General features: G+C 53.8%; 2 protein-coding genes across 2 annotated transcripts in view; one reads left to right on the top strand and one right to left on the bottom strand.

Moving 5' to 3' along the window:
- Positions 1-14,118, top strand: part of LTBP2 (latent transforming growth factor beta binding protein 2) — a 102,539-nt gene extending 88,421 nt beyond the window's left edge. The window contains exons 19-36 of the mRNA XM_082733373.1: positions 346-465; positions 1,777-1,899; positions 2,131-2,256; positions 2,697-2,822; positions 3,559-3,681; positions 3,783-3,908; positions 4,265-4,387; positions 5,134-5,265; positions 5,543-5,668; positions 6,202-6,345; positions 7,178-7,369; positions 7,491-7,574; positions 8,275-8,403; positions 8,716-8,853; positions 8,938-9,105; positions 9,398-9,679; positions 10,632-10,781; positions 11,228-14,118. Of these exons, the coding sequence (XP_082589499.1) occupies positions 346-465; positions 1,777-1,899; positions 2,131-2,256; positions 2,697-2,822; positions 3,559-3,681; positions 3,783-3,908; positions 4,265-4,387; positions 5,134-5,265; positions 5,543-5,668; positions 6,202-6,345; positions 7,178-7,369; positions 7,491-7,574; positions 8,275-8,403; positions 8,716-8,853; positions 8,938-9,105; positions 9,398-9,679; positions 10,632-10,781; positions 11,228-11,373 (2,558 nt within the window). The 3' untranslated portion in view covers positions 11,374-14,118. The remainder of the gene's footprint in view (positions 1-345; positions 466-1,776; positions 1,900-2,130; positions 2,257-2,696; positions 2,823-3,558; positions 3,682-3,782; positions 3,909-4,264; positions 4,388-5,133; positions 5,266-5,542; positions 5,669-6,201; positions 6,346-7,177; positions 7,370-7,490; positions 7,575-8,274; positions 8,404-8,715; positions 8,854-8,937; positions 9,106-9,397; positions 9,680-10,631; positions 10,782-11,227) is intronic.
- On the bottom strand, positions 12,940-19,161 carry ISCA2 (iron-sulfur cluster assembly 2). Its single transcript, XM_082733559.1, has 5 exons — positions 19,047-19,161; positions 18,740-18,845; positions 18,502-18,617; positions 16,847-18,089; positions 12,940-16,277 (listed from the first exon to the last, which is right to left on the bottom strand). Exons 1-4 carry the CDS (start codon positions 19,115-19,117, stop codon positions 17,915-17,917), a joined length of 468 nt encoding a protein of 155 aa, XP_082589685.1. The 5' UTR covers positions 19,118-19,161; the 3' UTR covers positions 12,940-16,277; positions 16,847-17,914.
- Between the last annotated feature and the right edge of the window lie 32 nt (positions 19,162-19,193).

The following is a 19,193-nucleotide window of genomic DNA, read 5'->3' as shown; positions in this document are numbered from 1 at the left end:
CACAATCTCAGCTCTGCAGAGGGTGGGAGGCACCCAGGCAGACACGAAGGCTCTTCCCAGGAGCCCAGCTCACAAAGCAGAGCTCTCCCCCCCCCCCCGCCCCGTCCCAGAGCTAGTGGTGACCCCGGCCTCTTGCCCCACCCAGGGAGTCTCCTTTCTAAAGTTCTTCTCTCTCTCTCTTCCCTGCAGGACAGTGGGTGGGAGGTGGAGCTGGGAACACTGGACGGCCCTCACTTTCTCCTAGTTTCCATCTGTCGGAGCCCGGCAACCCTCTCCCCACCTCACAGAGCCACCCACGTGCTGTGGCTCCCAGGGATGACGGAGGGAGGGGATGTTATTTTGCAGATATCGACGAATGCCGTCACCCTGGCACCTGCCCTGAAGGAAGATGCGTCAACTCCCCCGGCTCCTACACGTGCCTCGCCTGTGAGGAGGGCTACCGGGGCCAGAGCGGGGGCTGTGTAGGTGAGGGCTGCTCGCCGAGGCAGTGAGAGGGCTGTCTGGCCTTGGGACCCCTGGTGGAGCCCACACACGGGGAGGGGAAGAGACGGGCCGGGGGAAGTGGCTTGGAGGCTGTTGTCCTCCCTGACCTGGCTGGGCTCCCGGGTGACGCTGGCCGTGACATGGGTGTGCTTCAGTGACTGCTGCTCTGCCCTCTGAATCAGCTCGGGTGGGGGCCCCTTTGGCTCCTTGGCATGTCCATCCGGGAGCTATGGCCCAAGGTCCCAGGAGCTTCTGTGGCCGGATCCTGCCGGGAAGAATGAGTTGCCCAGAGTCTCAGGAAGAGGCTGAGATGATGGTGTGAGCTGGCAGCCAAGCCCTGCCGTGGCTTATGGGCAGGAGGGGCGTTCCGCTCTTCGGCAGCCCCACAGCAATGTCTGAACAGCAACACCTACCTGAACGGGGCCGGGGGGGGGTCTTCTCCCCCCAGGGGGCTGCTTGTCAGCTGTAGAAGGAATGTTCTTTCCCATCAGTCCCTGCTGGAAGAAGGGCCCAGGGTTCAGAATGCCAGGAGGGACTGAATTGTGAATAGATGCTTTGAGGCTCTGGGGAGGGCAGGCAGTTCCCAGGCCCTTGAGCCTGCCGCTCAGCCACCCGGGCGCTGGTCGGCCTCTCTGCATTGCCATTGCCCGCTCGCCTACTGAAGCTGCTTGTTGGGCTGGGAACATGGAATCATACCCGTTTGGTTGGCAAGCAGGAGGCCAGAAAGGTTTAGATCCACTGTAAGGTGAGTCAGGGGTCTTGGACACGTCATCCTGGGTGTCCTCAGATGGGCCAAACCAGCCTCAGGGCTGGAGGCCTGGCTCCCTTTTCTAGGACATACGCAGAGTGCTCTGTGTGTTTTGTTTTTGTTTTAAGATTTTATTTATTTATTTGTCAGAGGGAGAGAGAGAGAGAGCGAGCTCAGGCAGAGAGGCAGGCAGAGGCAGAGGGAGAAGCAGGCTGAGCAAGGAGCCCGATGCGGGACTCCATCCCAGGACTCTGGGATCATGACCTGAGCCGAAGGCAGCCGCTTAACCAACTGAGCCACCCAGACATCCCACAGAGTGCTCTGTGTGACCAGACAGAGCCACAGTGGGCTCAGGCGGGAAGGGCACGCTGGCCTGCCTAGGTGGGTAGGGCCGGGAGCAGGACCCACCTCACTGCCTTCCCAGGGTGGCCTGTGCCCCCTATGAATGCTGATTCCCTGGCCTCATCTTTAAGATGCCCTAAGCATGAAGGGGACTGCATGAAGGGCAGGAGGCCGGCCCGCCATCTTGGACTTCTCTTCCACAGATGTAAATGAGTGTCTGACCCCCGGGCTCTGTGCCCATGGAAAGTGCATCAACCTGGAGGGCTCCTTTAGATGCTCTTGTGAGCAGGGCTACGAGGTCACCTCAGATGAGAAGGGCTGCCAAGGTACAGAGATGCTAAAGCACCTTCCTCTACAGGCAAACCGGCCGGCAGCTCCTTCCCTCTGCACACTCCCTCCCAACCCAGCCCTGCGCCCACATCCCTAGCCTTGCCGACGCAGCCACCCATCCTGCCAAGACCCGTCCTCCGCCCTACCCCTGCCCGCCTGTCAGTCTCCGGCTGTCCCGCCACGTCTATCCTGCCCAGCCCCACACAGAACTCCCTGGCCTGTTTCAGATGTCAATGAGTGTGCCAGCCGGGCCTCGTGCCCCACAGGCCTCTGCCTCAACACTGAGGGCTCCTTCACCTGCTCGGCCTGTGAGAGTGGCTACTGGGTGAACGAGGACGGCACAGCCTGTGAAGGTAACCCTGGGGAGGGGCAGGCAGAGGGGGACGAAGAACATAGCCTTCTTACCTCCCAAAGAACATTCTGTTCGTCGCCCAGCTTTGGGCTGATGCTGAGGGTCTCCAGGCTAGACCGGAGGACCTTAGAGATGGACTTGGCCCCAAGGAGAGCATCTATTGTTATCATCCCCAAGTTTGGAGGTGATGACTGGAGAAAAAAAAGGGAGTCACAGAGACCAGAGGGAAGCTGATGGGAGAGCCGCCCCCAGAACATTCTGGGGAGAGCAGGACGAGGGTTGCCCCACAGAAGGCCCACAGCCAGGGCCTGCCCCTCCCCAGGGGCCCGGAGAGAGGCCCACAAGCTCACAGAGGGAGGCCAGAGGTGGGGGGAATCTCCCTGTCAGGTGAGGGGAGCCCTCCCAGGCCCCCAGGGTGACTGGCTTGGCCATCTGCCGCAGACCTGGATGAGTGTGCCTTCCCGGGAGTGTGCCCCTCAGGCGTCTGCACCAACACGGCTGGCTCCTTCTCCTGCAGGGACTGTGAGGCGGGCTACCAGCCCAGCGCCCTGGGCCACACCTGTGAAGGTGAGAGCTCCCTTCGCCCGTCACCATGAGGGAGGGGAGCACGGGGCGGGGTGGGGGGGTGCATGTTCTAGAGACTAACCCACCACCCTTAGAGAAGGGAGTGACCAGACACAGCAGGGGCTGCTTCCGGGCCAGGGGCCCCTCTGTCCACCTCGGTCGGGTGAGCTGGGGACAGCCATCCTTGCCCCTCCCTCAGCAGTAACTGGAAAGACAACTGCCAGTCGGGGTCTGGGGGCTGATGAGCCACTAAATTTGTTCCATGTCCGGCCTTCGTGGGTTCTCTGTAAGGGTGGGAGCTGGGGGTGGATTTTGGAAAACATCCGCCTGGACCAGGTGGACTAGGCCACCTTCAAGCGCCTAGTTTCTGTGACCTCAGGTTCTCGGCATCGGTTTCCTTCTCTGAGTTCTCATTAGTCTTCCCGTTGCTTCTCAGTAAAATCTGAGCTCTCAGCCCTGACGAGGGCAGCGGGTTTGGCTGCCCTAGGCTGGGGTTGCGGGCAGAGGCTGAGCGTCCCCGGGGACACCGTGTGGTTAGCCGGAGAAGCCCAGCAGAAGGCACTGCAGTCATGCTGCTCCCCAGAGGCTCCCTGGCCAGCTGTGCTGCTGCACAAGGGGCCGATGCCTGTCTGGGTCCAGACTCCCCCAGCAGGGGACGGGCCCTCTGGAGAGCTCCCCATCGGTTCCTGTCCTTGGGAGGTGCTGCCATAGGCCGCCTTGCTCCCTTGTGACCCTGCAGATGTGGATGAGTGTAAAGACTCCCAGGGCAGCTGCCAGGGAGGCGAGTGCAAGAACACGGCTGGCTCCTACCAGTGCCTCTGCCCCCCGGGCTTCCAGCTGGCCAACGGCACCGCGTGTGAGGGTGAGCGGCTGTGTGTGCCCGTCGGACCCTGTGAGCGGTGGGTGTGGGAGGGGAGGTGGCAGCACGCCTGGGAGACGCCACTGCCTGCCTTCTCCTTGCAGATGTGGACGAGTGTGTGGGAGAGGAGTACTGTGCACCCCGTGGCGAGTGCCTCAACAGCCACGGGTCCTTCTTCTGTCTCTGCGCACCAGGCTTCGCCAGCACAGAGGGGGGCACCAGCTGCCAGGGTGAGAAGCCAGCTTGGCCATGTCCAGTCGCCAGCAGCAGGGACATACAGTGCTCCCGGGGGTGGGAGGCTGAGCGATGACAGGGAGCCAGGCGTCAGGAAGGCGCTGAGTCTTCCAGCAGGGCCTCTCCGCAATGTCTACGACAGACAGGTGCCCTCTGAACCCTTTGAGTGGCACCCATCTGCCCTTCATAGGGCCCCCATTCCAGGGCTCCTGCCTGCAATCTGGCCTCTGGCTTCCAGCTCAGAACTCTTCCTCAGATCTCTGAGCCCCGAGCTGCCCTCTGGCTCTCCTCCAGGCTGCTTTGGGCCGCTGGGCCATGTGGCTGGGTCTGCTGACGGAGGTCTCTGTTCTAGATGTGGATGAATGTGCAGTCACAGACCGGTGTCTAGGAGGACACTGTGTCAACACCGACGGCTCCTTTAGCTGTCTGTGTGAGGCCGGCTTCCAGCCCTCCCCAGAGAGTGGAGAGTGTGTGGGTAAGAGCTCCAGGGGGAACAGACGGGGCGCTGCCCCATGTCCGCCCACCTCCACCCCTGCCTGATCCTCAGCTTCCCGGGACCAGGAACTGCAGCTTCCAGGAAGCAGAGCACTTTCCACAGATTAATCATCTGATGGATAATGCATTTATTGAGTCTCTGCTGACTCAGGACCTATCCAAAGATGAATGAGGATAATCATAATCCTTGTGCCAGCAGAGCACACAATCTACTTTTTAAAGCCAAACTGATTCAACAGACATTTATTAAACCCCTGCTAGGTTCAATGTCTTTTGCTAGGACAAATAGACAGTTATGGACGATGTTGAAATTGAGCAAGGGAGACAGATAGGAAGACAATTTTCTGCAATACACTTCGGTGAAGGTTTTATATAAAGAGTATCATAAAGTACTCTGCCATAGGGAGAAGGGGGTGGGGTGGGGCAGCAGTGTCACAGGCAGCTAGGAGCTCAGTGCTTTCCTCCCATCCAAGTACTAACCAGGCCCGACCCTGCTTAGCGCTCAATGCTTTCCTAAATAGCATACGGTCCTCTACCTAGACAATCATCCCTGCTGGGTTAGGAGAAATGATCCTGAACTTGATGCTTTGGAGTTGAGATGAGCACAGTAATCTGTAACAGACCAAGGACCCCAAAGGTTGTGGGACATGACCTTATAATGCCAAGGGGGTGGGGCCGGAGCAGTGACCTGTCTATTTCTGTCCCCTCTCTTGGCGCTGGGGCCAGATATTGACGAGTGTGAGGACTATGGAGACTCGGTATGTGGGGCCTGGAGGTGTGAGAACAGCCCTGGCTCCTACCGCTGTGTCCTGGGCTGCCAGCCTGGCTTCCACATGGCCCCAACTGGAGACTGCATTGGTGAGTAGGAACCGGGAGGGCTGAGGAAACCAATTTTTCATGTATCCAGGTAGAAACGACTTTGTCCTGAGGACCCCGTTTTTGTAGCTGTTTGAAGTGTGCGTGTTTTCCACACAGCAGGGCTTGTAGAGAGATTGAAGAGGAATGACGATGTTCTTGAGTGTTCTTGTCCTGTGTTTACAAGTCACTTTTCACAGACCTTGGTGTGAACAGACCAAGTAATCCCAGCAAACAGAGCAAGAGTGTGCCCTATACTCTCGTCCCTACTGTCCCACAGACATAGATGAGTGTGCCAACGACACCATGTGTGGGAACCACGGCTTCTGCGACAACACTGACGGCTCCTTCCGCTGCCTCTGTGACCAGGGCTTTGAGACTTCGTCCTCAGGCTGGGACTGTGTTGGTGAGAAGCTGGCAGGCCAGCCAGGCTCTGGGCCCGGGAAGGGAAGGCCCATGGGTCCTTGGGCCCATCTTTACAGATCTTGGCTGTCCTGGATAGAGGCCCTAGGGTCCTGAAATGTTCAAGGTCACACGGCTCCATAATGGGTCCTCAGAGAGTGGGCAAGGAAGTCCACAGCGGATGCCCTGACCAGCTCGGTAGGAGAAGCGTGGCCATGTCCTACCAGCAGGGGGAGCCAGCACAGTAGTGAAGGCCACGGCCCATGTCCAGAGGCACGTCTGGAGAATGTGCACAGAGGGAGGAACCCTTCCTCTTGGTCCCTTAGTGACCCTTTTCTGCCACCCTTCTCCTCTTTCCCTTCTCTTGCTCTCTCATTTTTTTCCTGCTAACTCCCTCATGCTCGCCCCCGAGACCTAGCCCTAGCCTGTTTCTTCTGAGAGGATGAGGGGAGGATCTGCCCACTGGGTAGGAGGCAGAGGGCCGGGGGGCACCAGCTGCGGCTTCTCCACCCACAAGCCTGTCCTCGTGCCTGGCAGACGTGAACGAGTGCGAGCTCATGCTGGCGGTGTGCGGGGCGGCTCTCTGTGAGAACGTGGAGGGCTCCTTCCTGTGCCTCTGTGCCAGTGACCTGGAGGAGTACGACGCTCAGGAGGGCCACTGTCGCCTGCGGGTGGCTGGAGGTGAGCGCGCCCCATAGTTACCGTGTCATTACACATGAGCGCTCTGTGGCTTACAAAGTGGTTCCGCTGCTCTGGCTCCCAAGAGGGAGCCTGGGCCAGGCCCCGAGCCGTGTGGGCGAGGGTGCCACGTAGGACTGGAGGAGAACAGGGGAGGAGTCAGAGTATGGCAAATGTCAAGACAAGTGGATGTCTGTCCCAGGCCAGGGAATATCCAGGAGGCTCGGGGCTGTGACAGCCCTACAGGGGCTCGGAAGAACTGATGCCAACTTAAGGTGCCAAGGACTGCAGACTGAGCCCCCGGGGGACCCCAGGGAGCCCTTGAGGCTGAGCTGAACCTCACTCTCCCCTGTGCACCCCACCCCAGAGCTGTTGGGTGCAGCTTCTCTCCCCAGGCCGGACGAGGCCTCCTCTGACTTGGGGAAAAGCAAGCGAGACCCGGAACAAGGCGAGGTGGGGGGGCTGGGGTCCAGTGCGAGCTGAGGAATGGGGAGGCTGCCCGTATGGTATGCCACAGACCGGGGGAACCTCCCTGGTGGCAGGATGCTATACCAGAAAGAACACGGCTTTGGGCACCAGAGAACTGGGGTCAGGGCCACTTACAGCTGGAGGCCGTGGCAAGTCCCGTGGCTTCTCACAGTCTCAGCTGCCTCCCGTGTAAAGGCGGCTGATGATAAAATGCTGTCCAGAGCATCAAGTGAGACCATACAGGTGAAAGCATGGTGTACGCTTCCTGGTGCTATATAAATGTAAAGCCTTGAAAATAAATTCAAAAGCTAGGGTGCCCCAGGGGGCCAAAGACAGACAGTAATAAAGGGCGTCTAATCTCACACAGGTCAGAGTATTCCTGAGGCCCCGCCCGGAGACCACCCCGCAGGCCCCGTCCGCATGGAATGCTACTCCGGGCAGAACGGCCAGCTGCCCTGCTCCAGCCTTCTGGGCCGGAACACCACACAGGCCGAGTGCTGCTGCACCCAGGGTGCCAGCTGGGGAGATGCCTGTGCCCTCTGCCCAGCTGAGGACTCGGGTAAGGCCACCGACGGTTCCGAATCCTTAGTGTCAGCTCTGTAGGGTGACGCTGAAAAAAGGGGAGAGGGGAAGGGGGGCAGAGCCCTTCTGTTTCTAAGCTTGGATGCCTCCCTGCACAGCTGAATTCAGTGAGATCTGCCCCAGTGGTAAAGGCTACATCCCCGTGGACGGAGCCTGGATGTTTGGACAGACCACGTACACAGGTAACCTCCCTAGAGACCCTCCTCCCCCAACCCCACTCACCTGAAGGGGCCCACCCTGGTCCTCCAGGAGGCCCCGGAGGAAGTTCTGCATGTCGCCCCAGCCTCCCGCTCACTTCCCTCGTTCCTGTCCCAAGGCTGACTGCCTGCAGATGTGCAGCTGGAAGGTCTGACCTGAGCCCCCCCTGGAGGTGTCTGTACAACCCGACCTTGGTTCCTCGGCTCCCCTGAGGCTGAACCCTCCAGAACAATGCCAGGACTAAAGCAGTCACGGGGCACAGGGTTGGGGTGGGGAGTACGGAGACAGCTGCTTATCCTCCTGGCCCCACTTACAAAGCCAGAAACTTCAGGGAACCCAAACTCAAAGTGGGTAGTTCAGGTCTGAGCCCTTCAGTGCCCTAATCCTGAAGGTGGAGACAGAAAGAGAACAGAAACAGAAGTGTGCTTGCTATGTGCCAAGCACTATGTAAGCACCTAACTATATTAACCTTTTAATCTTCCTAACGGCAGTAGGAGGTTAAGTCATAGCAGCCGCATTTTTTCTGGCAGGAGACTGAGGCAAGGAGAACTCAAGCAAGTTGCCCAAAGACACCTGACTAGCAGGTGGCAGCGCCAGGATTCCCACCAGCAAGTCTGGCTCTGGAGCCCCTAGTCTTACGTTCTGCTTCATCCGGCTTCTCCCCTCATTTCTGCCCTCCCACAGATGCAGATGAGTGTGTGATGTTCGGCCCTAGTCTCTGCCAGAATGGCCGGTGCCTCAACACGGTGCCTGGCTACATCTGCCTGTGCCACCCCGGCTACCACTACAATGCCCAACGCAGGCGGTGCGAGGGTGAGGACGCGCTGCCCCCCCCCCCGGGCCACTCACCCAGCCCCCCCCCCCCCGCCGGCCAGCCCCATCCTTGCTGGGAGTCCCCACTGAAGCAGGGGAGCTGGAGGGGTTGTCCGGCTCGAATGTGAGCCCCTGCTGGAAAGGGATCCCCAGGGAGGGGCCTCCCAGGCGGGGCTGGAGCCGGGGAGGAGGGGGAAGCAGGGAGCTACTCTTCATTGTCAGTTACAAGAAAACCTCCTTCCATGAAGCCGGTCTGTGGGCAAGCTGCCTTCCTACCGCCCCACGCATCCCCTGACCTCTATGCCACCACAGATCACGACGAGTGCCAGGACATGGCCTGTGAGGACGGGGAGTGTGTGAACACTGAAGGCTCTTTCCACTGCTTCTGCAGCCCCCCCCTCACCCTGGACCTCAGCCAGCAGCGCTGCGTGAACAGCACCAGTAGCACGGGTCAGTAGGCTGGAGTGGTGGGGCGGCAGGGAGACTGGACCTGGGCCGGGAAGGCTCACGTGCCTCTGGGCCCTGTGCCACCAGACGACCTGCCTGACCATGACATCCACACGGACATCTGCTGGAAAAGAGTCACCAATTATGTGTGCAGCCAGCCCCTGCACGGGCACCGCACCACCTACACAGAATGCTGCTGCCAGGACGGCGAGGCCTGGAGCCAGCAGTGTGCCCTCTGCCCCCCCAGGAGCTCTGGTGAGAAGGGTGACCCGTGCCCACTCGGAGGGAGGGGCCCCAGGGAAGGGCCCTCACCTTGGAGGGAGGGATTTAGAAGGAGGAGAGCAATTAGTGTGGCCCTGTCTCCCATCCCTATTGCTTGGGGACAAAGCGGGGCAGGGAGTGGGGTGGGGAGAAGAGCAGAGCCAGGAACTCCCGGAGGGGACCAGTCCCAGCCCGTTCCCTCTCCCCAGGCAGTGAGCTGGGGAACAGCACACCAGGCCTTAGCTACCAGGAACTTGGCAGCTTCCTCTCTCCCTCCTCCCTGCAGAGGTCTATGCTCAGCTGTGCAATGTGGCCCGGATTGAAGCCGAGCGGGAGGCGGGGGTCCACTTCCGACCAGGCTATGAGTACGGCCCTGGGCCCGAGGACCTGCACTACAGCCTCTACGGCCCTGAGGGGGCCCCCTTCTACAACTACCTGGGCCCTGAGGACACCATCCCAGAGCCAGCCTTCCCCAACACAGCCAGCCGCGCCGGGGACCACCTGCCCGTTCTTGAGTCACCCCTGCAGCCCTCGGAACTCCAGCCCCACTACGTGGCCAGCCAGCCAGGTCTGTGTTGCTGCCCACGTGGGGAAGTGGTGGGCCCCACAGCTGTTTCACTTCCACCTCCTCTGGCTACTAATCACTCCAGTGGGGTGAGGCCACAGAGGAAGAAAGACCCACCAAGCCCTCTCACAGGTCCCTCAAGGGCCAACTCCAAATGCCCGGTCAGACCCTACTGAGGAACTGGGACAGGGGACACCAAAGAGGTACAGGACACCACCTCCTCCTCAAAAGCTTCCCTGAGGGCGTTGATAGAGCAAGAGAAAGCAGGCACACTGCAGCCTGTTTCCCCCTCCACGCCACTCACAGTGTGCAGAATGACCCGCTCTACGACCTCACGCTGGTGGCCTGAAATGTGCATTAAGGCTTTCTAATCACTTTAAAGTCCTGCTGTGGTGACCCGCTTTGTAAGTGGCAATGACCCCAGCACACGGGATTGGGATTCTAAGAAGTCGGGCCTGGCACCTGTGCGATGGCTGAAGCTGCCACAGGCACAGCCGCCGTATCAGACTAAGACCGCACGGGGACTAGGGTCGGGTCTTTCTCAGGGGTTGGGAGCTGCTTAGAGAGGTTCAAGCAGATGCCTAAGTTTTGCTTTTGCGTTGAATGAGGCTAATCCCCTCTTGCTGCCAGTCTCCCCCCTACCCCCAACAAAAAAAACTACGCAAAGATTTTAACTACCACCAACCACAACAAAACCAAAACTGTAGACGCCCCCTTGCCGGGGTCATGGCGCTGTGAAAGTAGCTTATCTCGGCCCTCCTGGAGCTGACCCGTAGAGCATGGCACGTCTCTGCCACCCCAAGCGGAGACACATACTTATTTCTTAAGGGTACTTTCCATGAGGCTCCCAACCCTGACCTTAGGAGTTCAACAGCAGCAATCCTTCATAAAGAGCGGGAGGGCCCCAGGGTCAGGTGCAAGGCCTCAGCTTCCTTCTCTGACTCCCTCCTACCAGAGCACCAGGCCGGCTTTGAAGGGCTTCAGGCAGAGGAATGCGGCGTCCTGAACGGCTGTGAGAATGGCCGCTGTGTGCGCGTGAGGGAGGGCTACACCTGTGACTGCTTTGAGGGCTTCCAGCTGGACATGGCCCACATGGCCTGCGTGGGTAAGTGGCAATCTGAGTGGCAATGAATACCCAGGGAGCAGGAGGACCCTGATGGCTCTAGGAGAGACTGGGCCTGCCCTACTGCTCTGTTAGATATAGAGACTGAACTTAGGATAGTTGGAAAATCCACTGCTGCCCCCTAGTGGGCCGTCCTGGAGCCAGGCCAGGTGGGAAACGTGCCAAGGGAAGGTCTCCTGCTGGGTTTAGAAAATCCTTTCCATGGAGATTCCTAGGCAGAAGAAAGGTGCAGGAGACATGGTCACTCTGAGGCACAGGACGGGTTCACTACCACCAGCTGTGTGTCTCTGAGAAGCTTCGTCTTCGAGCAGTGACTTCAGCTTCTGGTTGCCACATGTAGGATTCCACCGCAGGGCAGAGGCTCAGTGACCACAGCAGCAGAGGCACCTGGGCTCCCTACAGTGCTCTCTTCCCTCCCTTCCTCTTAGATGTGAATGAATGTGATGACCTGAACGGGCCTGCTGCACTCTGTGCCCACGGTCACTGCGAGAACACCGAGGGCTCCTACCGCTGCCACTGTGCTCCAGGTTACGTGGCCGAGGCAGGCCCCCCACACTGCACTGCCAAGGAGTAGCAGTGAGGGGTCAGTGTGGACAGCTACCTGGAAATGGGCCCCAGCCACGGGCAGGGGCCTGGAGGAGGCTTTCCTAGCTGGGAAGACATCATGAAGAAGCAGGCAGAAGGCCCTGCACGCCAGCTCCCAGCCAGACCTGCCTGCTTTTCAACTCTCCCAGCTTAGGCCCTGGCTGTGAGCTTCCATCACTGCCTTCATGCCACCATGCCCTTGCTTGGCTCAAACACCACCAAATGCTTTAATGCTTCAGCCACTGGCCATGAGGATCAGCGTATCATCTGTTCTGGCCTTGCTGTGGGATGCTTACCAAAGGATGGCCCTCATCCACCCCCTCAAGCTCTGAAAACATGCAAGGTCGTTTGGACTCCTACTGCAGACACCCTTTCCCAGTCACGATCCACATAACATCCTGATGATTCCACAGCTGGGTCAGAGGTCACATCTGCCCGGGTATGGTCCTTCAGGATCTCTTGAGCAAAAAAGGATTGGCGGAAGTTTGGGGCATGACTCCAAGTCCTCCTCCCAAGAACCGTTCACCTCAGTCAAGCTCGTCTGGGCTAGACTGTGCCACATCTCCATCCTGTTAGCAGTGCTGTGGCCCCGGGCAGGGGCAGAAGATCCCCTCATCTAAGAGGAGCAAGACTGAAACCAGCTTGCTGAGTGGAAGAGACACAGATGAAGGGGAGCACGGAGACTGAGAAAGCAGCAAGAGGGCAATACGGAAAATATGGGGAGGTGATAAGAAAGGGGGAGCCAAGGCTTTCCACAAGGCTAAAGAAAATGTTCGGCTGCTTTGGGTAAGCACTCCCAGTCTACCCAGGACAGCTGCTGTGCACCACAGCAAGGCTGCCACAGGACGGGGCCCATCTCCAATGACCTGTATTAAATACACACTGCTTCTTACATGACACAAATCTCTCCTGGGCTCTCCTTTTGTGGGTACCTGTTTGAGGTACTAAAAATAAAGGGGTCTATTCTCTGGCTCGTGAAATACAGTGCAGTCTTGTTTAGGGGAAGCCAGATTCCCCACGTCGTTTCTTCTCTCTACTCAGAAGCCCTTGCTGTCTTTCTCTCAACAATGGGAAGGCAGGTTGGCATTCCTCTCAGTGGACAAGTAGAGACCCACTCCATCCTTGGCCAGCTAGAAGTTGAGAACCACAGTGGAATAAAGAAAGGTACATTTGGGCTCCTGTTTTTGTTTTTATTTCATATGAAACTAAATTTCTTTACTATGCTGACTAAGTCTAAATGTTAGATACAAGGATGGGCCTATGCTTTTGCCGGCTCTGCCAAGAGCCTCTGATTGGGATCCAATGGGAAAGGGTTCTTTATTCTTCTAAGACAAGGAAAGCTCTGCCTTTGCATTTGTCTGATGAAAGGCAATGTAAGTCAACAAGACCCCATGTGCCTGAAGACACGGAGATGAATGCTATTTTCTTAATTTAATCTGTACTGTCCTACTGCTGCTCTCATTGTCGGCCATCCCATAGTAACTTATTGAATGCTTGTTATGTGCCAGGCACTCTACTGAGTGCTGACCACAAATTTCATTTAATCATCCAGCAATTCCACTTACTATTTTTATTCCCAATGTATAGATGAGTAAATTGAGACACACAGGGTTTAAACAATTTGCTCTATGTCGCTGTACTAGTTGAGATGTTTTCAGCAGACAAAAATACATCGTTACACATTCCTAACAAAAGAAATGTGAGTTAAAACCACACCTGAGACACTTTTTAAAGGCTGTCTGATTGGCAAACATCAGAAGTTTGCTAAGACTCCTAGTTGGCAAGCTTCTGGTGAAAGAGAGACTCACATACAAAGCTGACAGGGCTTTAAAAGGACGCAACTTCTGAAGAGGGTAATATGGCAATGTCTTTCAAAATTATAGAAGCACTTACTCTGACCCTTCTAGGAATTTAACCTTCAGATATAGTCTCACCAAATGTGAAATGACACGTGTAAGAGGTTATTTATTATAGCATTACTTGTAACAGCAAAAGATCAGAAACAATCAGTTGCTACAGGGGCCTAAAAATGAAAGAAAAAAAAATTGCCCTAAATGTCCTGATAAGAAATCCAAACAGACTAAGCGGGGAAAGGCTGTAGAGCAGAGTAGACCGTGTGCTGCTATTTGTCTAAAGAAAGGGGAAAGACACCTGGGTATCTGCTGACCTCCTCCTCGCCACTCCGCCTCACACCCCACGGTTCAGAGAACTTCTCAGCACCCTTCCATATATGCGCTGGCACTGCGCCGCCCCCCAGCCCTCACCTTCCTGCTCACCCTTCCGGAAAATCTTCATGCACATACATGTATTTCTTTGTATCAAAAACGTAAGTAGCATCCTATGCATGCCGTTCTGCACTTTGTTTTCACTTAATCCAGACTTGCACATAAAGAACTGTCTCATTCTATGTTATAATTGTATATTATTCCATTGAACAGATAAATCATAATTTATTTAATCAATCCCCTACTGATGGACATTTCCATTGTTTCCCCTCTCTTGCTATTATAAGTAATGCCATAATGAATATTCTTGTGTATATGTTATTTCACATTATATCTATGGGATTATACCTATAGGGTAAATTCTTAGAAACAACAGTGGTTTGTGGGGAGGGTGGCAGGGTGGATGGGTACAGGATTGGGAGACTTTTCACTGTATCCCCTTTTGCGTCTTTTTGAATTTTGTACCATGTGTATTACCTTTCCAAAAAAATAAAATATTTTTAAATACAGCTTTGGCCATAGACTGCTTAAATGCTCCCTTCTTCATGTATTTATCTGACAATTAAAGCCACATAATTACTTCCGAACTTCTTAAAGCAAACTTTCTTTAAATAGCCCTGTAGCATTTCTGTGGAGAAAGGACAAAGGGATTTTTTTAACAGAGCAATCAGAAACACCACTGCTAGAGACCTAGAAAAGCAGAGGAGTTTCCCGCCTTTGAGACAAACATTCAAAACCATAACTATGTTGCAGGGGACAATGCTGGGTCCCAGGCACTACCAGCGGCACCTATCTGCTCTCAGCCAGCACTGAAGGCGGACTACACCACACAATCAGTGCTGCCTGCTTCTCTGTATACACTCAATGCTGTATAAAAGGAGACTGAATTAACAGGTTTCAACTCTTAGAAGTTAAAAAAGTTAGAAAGTTCTTGGACACCTACTTTAGTAGCCCTTCCTAATCTCTCCTAAGCCTGTTTTGTCCTAATCCCTTGTAATCTGTGGCCATTCCCACACAAAGAAACTAAGGATGGGTGGGCCACCTACAGCTCCCACACCGCTAGTCACTAGCAACCACACAACTGAAGAGTTTGATTCCACCACAAGGTAAGACCTGACCTGAATGTTGACTGAGAGGCCCGCGCCTTTTGAGCCACCAACATAAAGGAGATAGACAATAGGGGCACTTGGGTGGCTCAATCGGTTAAGCGGTTAAGCATCTGCCCTCCGCTTGGGTCATGATCTCCAGGTCCTGGAATGGAGCCCTGACTCAGGCTCTCTACTCAGTGGGGAGTCTGGTTCTCCCTTTCCTTCTGCCCTGCCCCCTACTAGTGCTCTCCCTCTCTCTCTCAAATAAAGAAATAAAATCCTAAAAAAAAAGGGGGGGGTCACATCTGGGTGGCTCACTGGGTTAAAGCCTCTGCCCTGGGCTCAGGTCATGATCCCAGGGTCCTGGGATTGCCCCAGGGAGCCTGCTTCCCTCCTCTCTCTCTCTGCCTGCCTCTCTGCCAACTTGTGATCGCTGTCTGTCAAAGGGATAAGTAATATCTTAAAAAAAAAAACAACAACGCTGGAGCACCTGGGAGGCTCAATCGGTCAAGTATCTGCCTTCAGCTCAGGTGGTGATCCTGGAGTCCCAGGATCCAGCTCAGCCCAACACTGGGCTCCACGCTCAGTGCGGGGTCTGCTTCTACCCCTTCCCCTGCTCCTTCTCTCTCTCAAATTAAAAAAAAAAAAAAAAAAAAAAAAAAAAGGGGGCATATTCACATCATAAAGCAGATGCAGGGCTCCCTTACTTCTACTTCTTGCATCGTATCTTAGTAGGGCAAAGGCAGGGTATGCTACCCCCAAACACTCTCTAACTTGCATAAATAAAACCAATTCTGCAACAATAAGGCCTTTCTCCTTGAAAGTAATGGGGAAGCAAAATAATCTTCCAATGGATACCAGAAGAGTATCAAGTTTTCCTAAATGAATTTGCACAGTAGGCAAAATTTGTGAAAATATCTGCTGGTCTAGACCAGAAAGAGGGCACCTGATCATAAAGGGCCTGCAAAAGACCCTAAACCTATTTTACTAAGCTTACTACTTATTCCAAGCAAACTGCCCACTATCCCCTTGATGCTATTATTTCTCTATGCTCTCTGCTGTTAAAATTTCTACATCATCCTACTCCAATAGAAGCTTTTTATTACTACTTCGGATTTTCTCATGATGCTTTCTAGTGTGATAGAGTAAGGTGATTTCTCCCAAACCCACCCTTTCTAAAACACAGAATCCCAATTCTCCCCCATTAATAGCAGGTACTTAGATATAGGCATTCAAAGGGACTCTGTTCCTATCTAAGTGACCATTGCAATTTAATGGTTTATTTAGCAACTAAAGCATTTAAGCTCCTGCTCTGCATGAGTTTTAAAATCACAAAATCATGGGGCACCTGGCTGGCTCAGTCAGTAAAGCATGTAACTTTTGATCTCAGGGTCATGAGTTCAAGCCCCACGCTGAGTATTGAGCTTATTTAAAAAAATAAATAAAAATAAAGTGCACTCTTTAAAACGATATGTTCCAACATTGAAAAGGTAGCAAAATCTCTTTTTAAAGAGGATGAAAAGACTTAGTCTGAGCTGAAAATCTAATTAGGCCCAGGTATGGGCAGCAACTTTAAATGTCTTAGTAAACTTAAACAGACGTTCCCGTGATATGCTGTTTTCTACCTCCTCCCATGGAAATCCGCAAAGGTCAGGTTTCTGAGTGTCCCTTCCAACCTCTTTATACACACTGTACACACAAAAATTTGTTTTCTCTAAATCCTAGGTTTTCCCATATTGAAAATATAAGTACCCAAGCTTCATCTTATCTCTAAAATCTATATTTCCCTTTTTAATGGTAAATTCTTTTGCTGAATGACCTTAATTCCAATCCAGTCCAGAAATGCAAGTTTTTGTTGTAATGAACTTTTAGGCTATTGAGGAAAACAAGAGTTTAACCAATAATTTTTCTAGAAGCAATTTGGTTGTGGTTTCCCCACATGAGCATTAATAAACCATTTGTCATGGTGGTGGTATTTCTGTCTTTTTTTTAGTTGTCTGTCCATGAAGTTCTGGGTCCCCCAGCACTGTCACACACTTACAGCAACAATTGCTAGCTCTGTAGCCTAATTAAGTGCCATACCCAAACAAGTACTTTGAAATTCATTGGAATTTGTGGCTTCAAGAGCTTTTCTTTCAGCAACCCTAACATAAAGTTGCCAGGTTTAACAAAAAAAAATGCACAATGCCCAGTTAAATTTGAATTTCAGATAAACAACAAGTAATTTTTAGTGTATGTCTCATAAAATAATTGGGACACACTTACAATAAAAATCATTTATTTGAAATTCAAATTTAACTGGGCATCCTGCATTTTATCTGGTAATCCAACCTGAAAGAAAATCCCTAACCATCCATTATCTTTACCAACAAGGGGACCCCTTCCTGCTATGCATGAGACCAAAGACATTTTACACCATAAGTAGAGCAACATGTCCTAAAAAGACTCAGTCACTGAATAATCACAGAATCTTGAAATGTCTGTGTGAGTACAGAGTATGAGGCCTATTTTTTAAATGATTCAGGTTATCAGTGGGGCTTAGATCCAAGTTTCCTGGGTGATGGACTACTGGTTTTGTGAATCCAGAAGACCTGCGAGTAAGAGAGGAAAATGTATCTACCCTAACAGATGGGAAGCAGGAATGGGCAGCACAGAAAATAAGGATGTAGGAGGAAAAGGGGGGGAAAAAAAAAAAGAAAGAAAGAAAAAGAAGGTGTCACTAGCACATTCCAGAAGAGTGAGATGAAAAAGAGAAATTTCCGTTTGCCTTTCTCATCCTTTCTAGCCTAGTAACCAGTGTTCAAGCTACCCAATCGGTGACCCTGATCCAGAACACAAGGACTAAGTAAGTAAGGACTTTCTTCAGAATGGAGCTTTTATACATAGCTACACACCTGTGTACAAGCACCTGAGAAGTGACTCCAAATTTTGGAACCTTGGAGGCTCTACAGATTATAGCAGGCAGATTTCAACCAGTTAGTATATCTTAGATCACAGCACCTAGAGGCTTGGCCTTAGAAATGTGTGAGTGAAAAACAGATCGAGAGTAAAAGCTTCATATTCTGAACATAACAGTGGCAAAACACAACACTCCTGGACTGAGGAAAATAAAACTGAGAGGAGGACATGATTGGAAGGAAACCTCTAGAATTCTACTAATCCTAGGTTCCTCAAGTTGGTACAAGTGGCAGCAATCTCTGGGTCACCTGTCATCACATCAAAGTTTGATAGAGAAGGATGAGCCACAGGAGCAGCCTTGCTGAGCTTGAGGATTGTTCAACACTTGAAATGAGCTTCGGATCAGTTCTTGGCTGAAGTCCACCTGGGCCCCTTTCACGAAGGCCAAGCTATCAGAGTCAACCACCACTCTCGCCCCGCCCTGTTCAAACACCCTGAAAAAGACAGAAGGAAGACATTAAGGTCTATCATAAACACCAAAACCATAATACCCTCTGAGCCCTGGGGTGCATATCCCGTTTTTCCAAAACAGGAGAAACATTCCTTATTACCTCTAACAAGTGCTGCTTTTCTCTGAGGCAGAAAGGGTCAAAGGAATGAATACTGGTAAAGGTTTAGGGATTTAGGCCTGGAATCCAGTCCAGCCTGACTACGCTAAGGACCCAGGCAGGCCAACTTCCCTCCTCTAATATAGTTATTCTGAATCATGACAACAAGTCCTCACTGTATTCCCACTGCGTGAGAAGGATGGTGTTGGGCGTTCTTAGCAAAGCTTTTAAATTCGAAACAAACGTGCCCTTTTATCCCTCCCACACATTCTCTGAGGACCCACCCCTTCCTTCTTGCCTGTCGTCGGGGTTGATAACTGTATCCAGGGAAAATTTGTATTGGAATCCAGAGCATCCACCTCCCTCCACCTCCAGCCTTAGGAATTCCGACCCTTCGGTGATTTCCAGAAGTCTCTGAAATGCAAAAACGGGGATCAAGAATGCCCGGCAAGAGGTGGCAGAAGAGTGGGCCAAGGGGAAGTCCGCGCACTCCTGGCCCTCGCCGGGGCACCGCCGCCCCGCGTCCGACCTCCTACCTGGACGCAGCTGGCGGTGAGGTGGATCTGCCCTTCGCCGGCCTCGGCGCTGGAGGACGACGCTTCCCGACGAGCCTGAGGTCCTCGAGAGGCCGCGAGGAGCCTGCTGCACATGGGAGGAGGATGAGCCCGGGAGCAGAGGGGCACCTGGTCACTTCTACCTGGACAGCCTCCCGGCAACCCTGACGACCTCCACCTGGACAGCCTCACGCTAAGCCCTCGCCTCCCCCGCAGGCCTTCGTTCTCCCCTTAGTCCTGGAGGCGCAGAACCTAACACCCTTCCCAGGTGCCTTTGTAGGCTTGGTACCTGCCCCTTGCCCAGGGAGTGACCGCTCTCAGCGCCGCGGCCGTTAGGGACAGCCCGCGGACGGCAGCCATCTTCCTCCACAAACCCCGCCCCCCGCGTCGCCCCAATCCTTTTCTCCACCTGGGCCTTCGGAGGCGGGACCCACAG

This window comes from Mustela nivalis (assembly GCF_964662115.1).
Source record: "Mustela nivalis genome assembly, chromosome: 6".
Taxonomy (NCBI): domain Eukaryota; kingdom Metazoa; phylum Chordata; class Mammalia; order Carnivora; family Mustelidae; genus Mustela; species Mustela nivalis.
The sequence above is the reverse complement of the archived record's forward strand: the minus strand, read 5'-3'. Positions and strand labels throughout refer to the sequence as shown.

Excerpts from the sequence above, each read along its gene's own strand:
- ISCA2 (XM_082733559.1), bottom strand. The coding sequence starts at position 19,117 with ATGGCTGCCGTCCGCGGGCTGTCCCTAACGGCCGCGGCGCTGAGAGCG. Across the intron at positions 18,618-18,739 it reads TCACCGCCAGCTGCGTCCAG|AGACTTCTGGAAATCACCGA; the intron begins GTAGGAGGTCGG and ends TTTGCATTTCAG. Across the intron at positions 18,090-18,501 it reads GTTATCAACCCCGACGACAG|GGTGTTTGAACAGGGCGGGG; the intron begins GCAAGAAGGAAG and ends TGTCTTTTTCAG.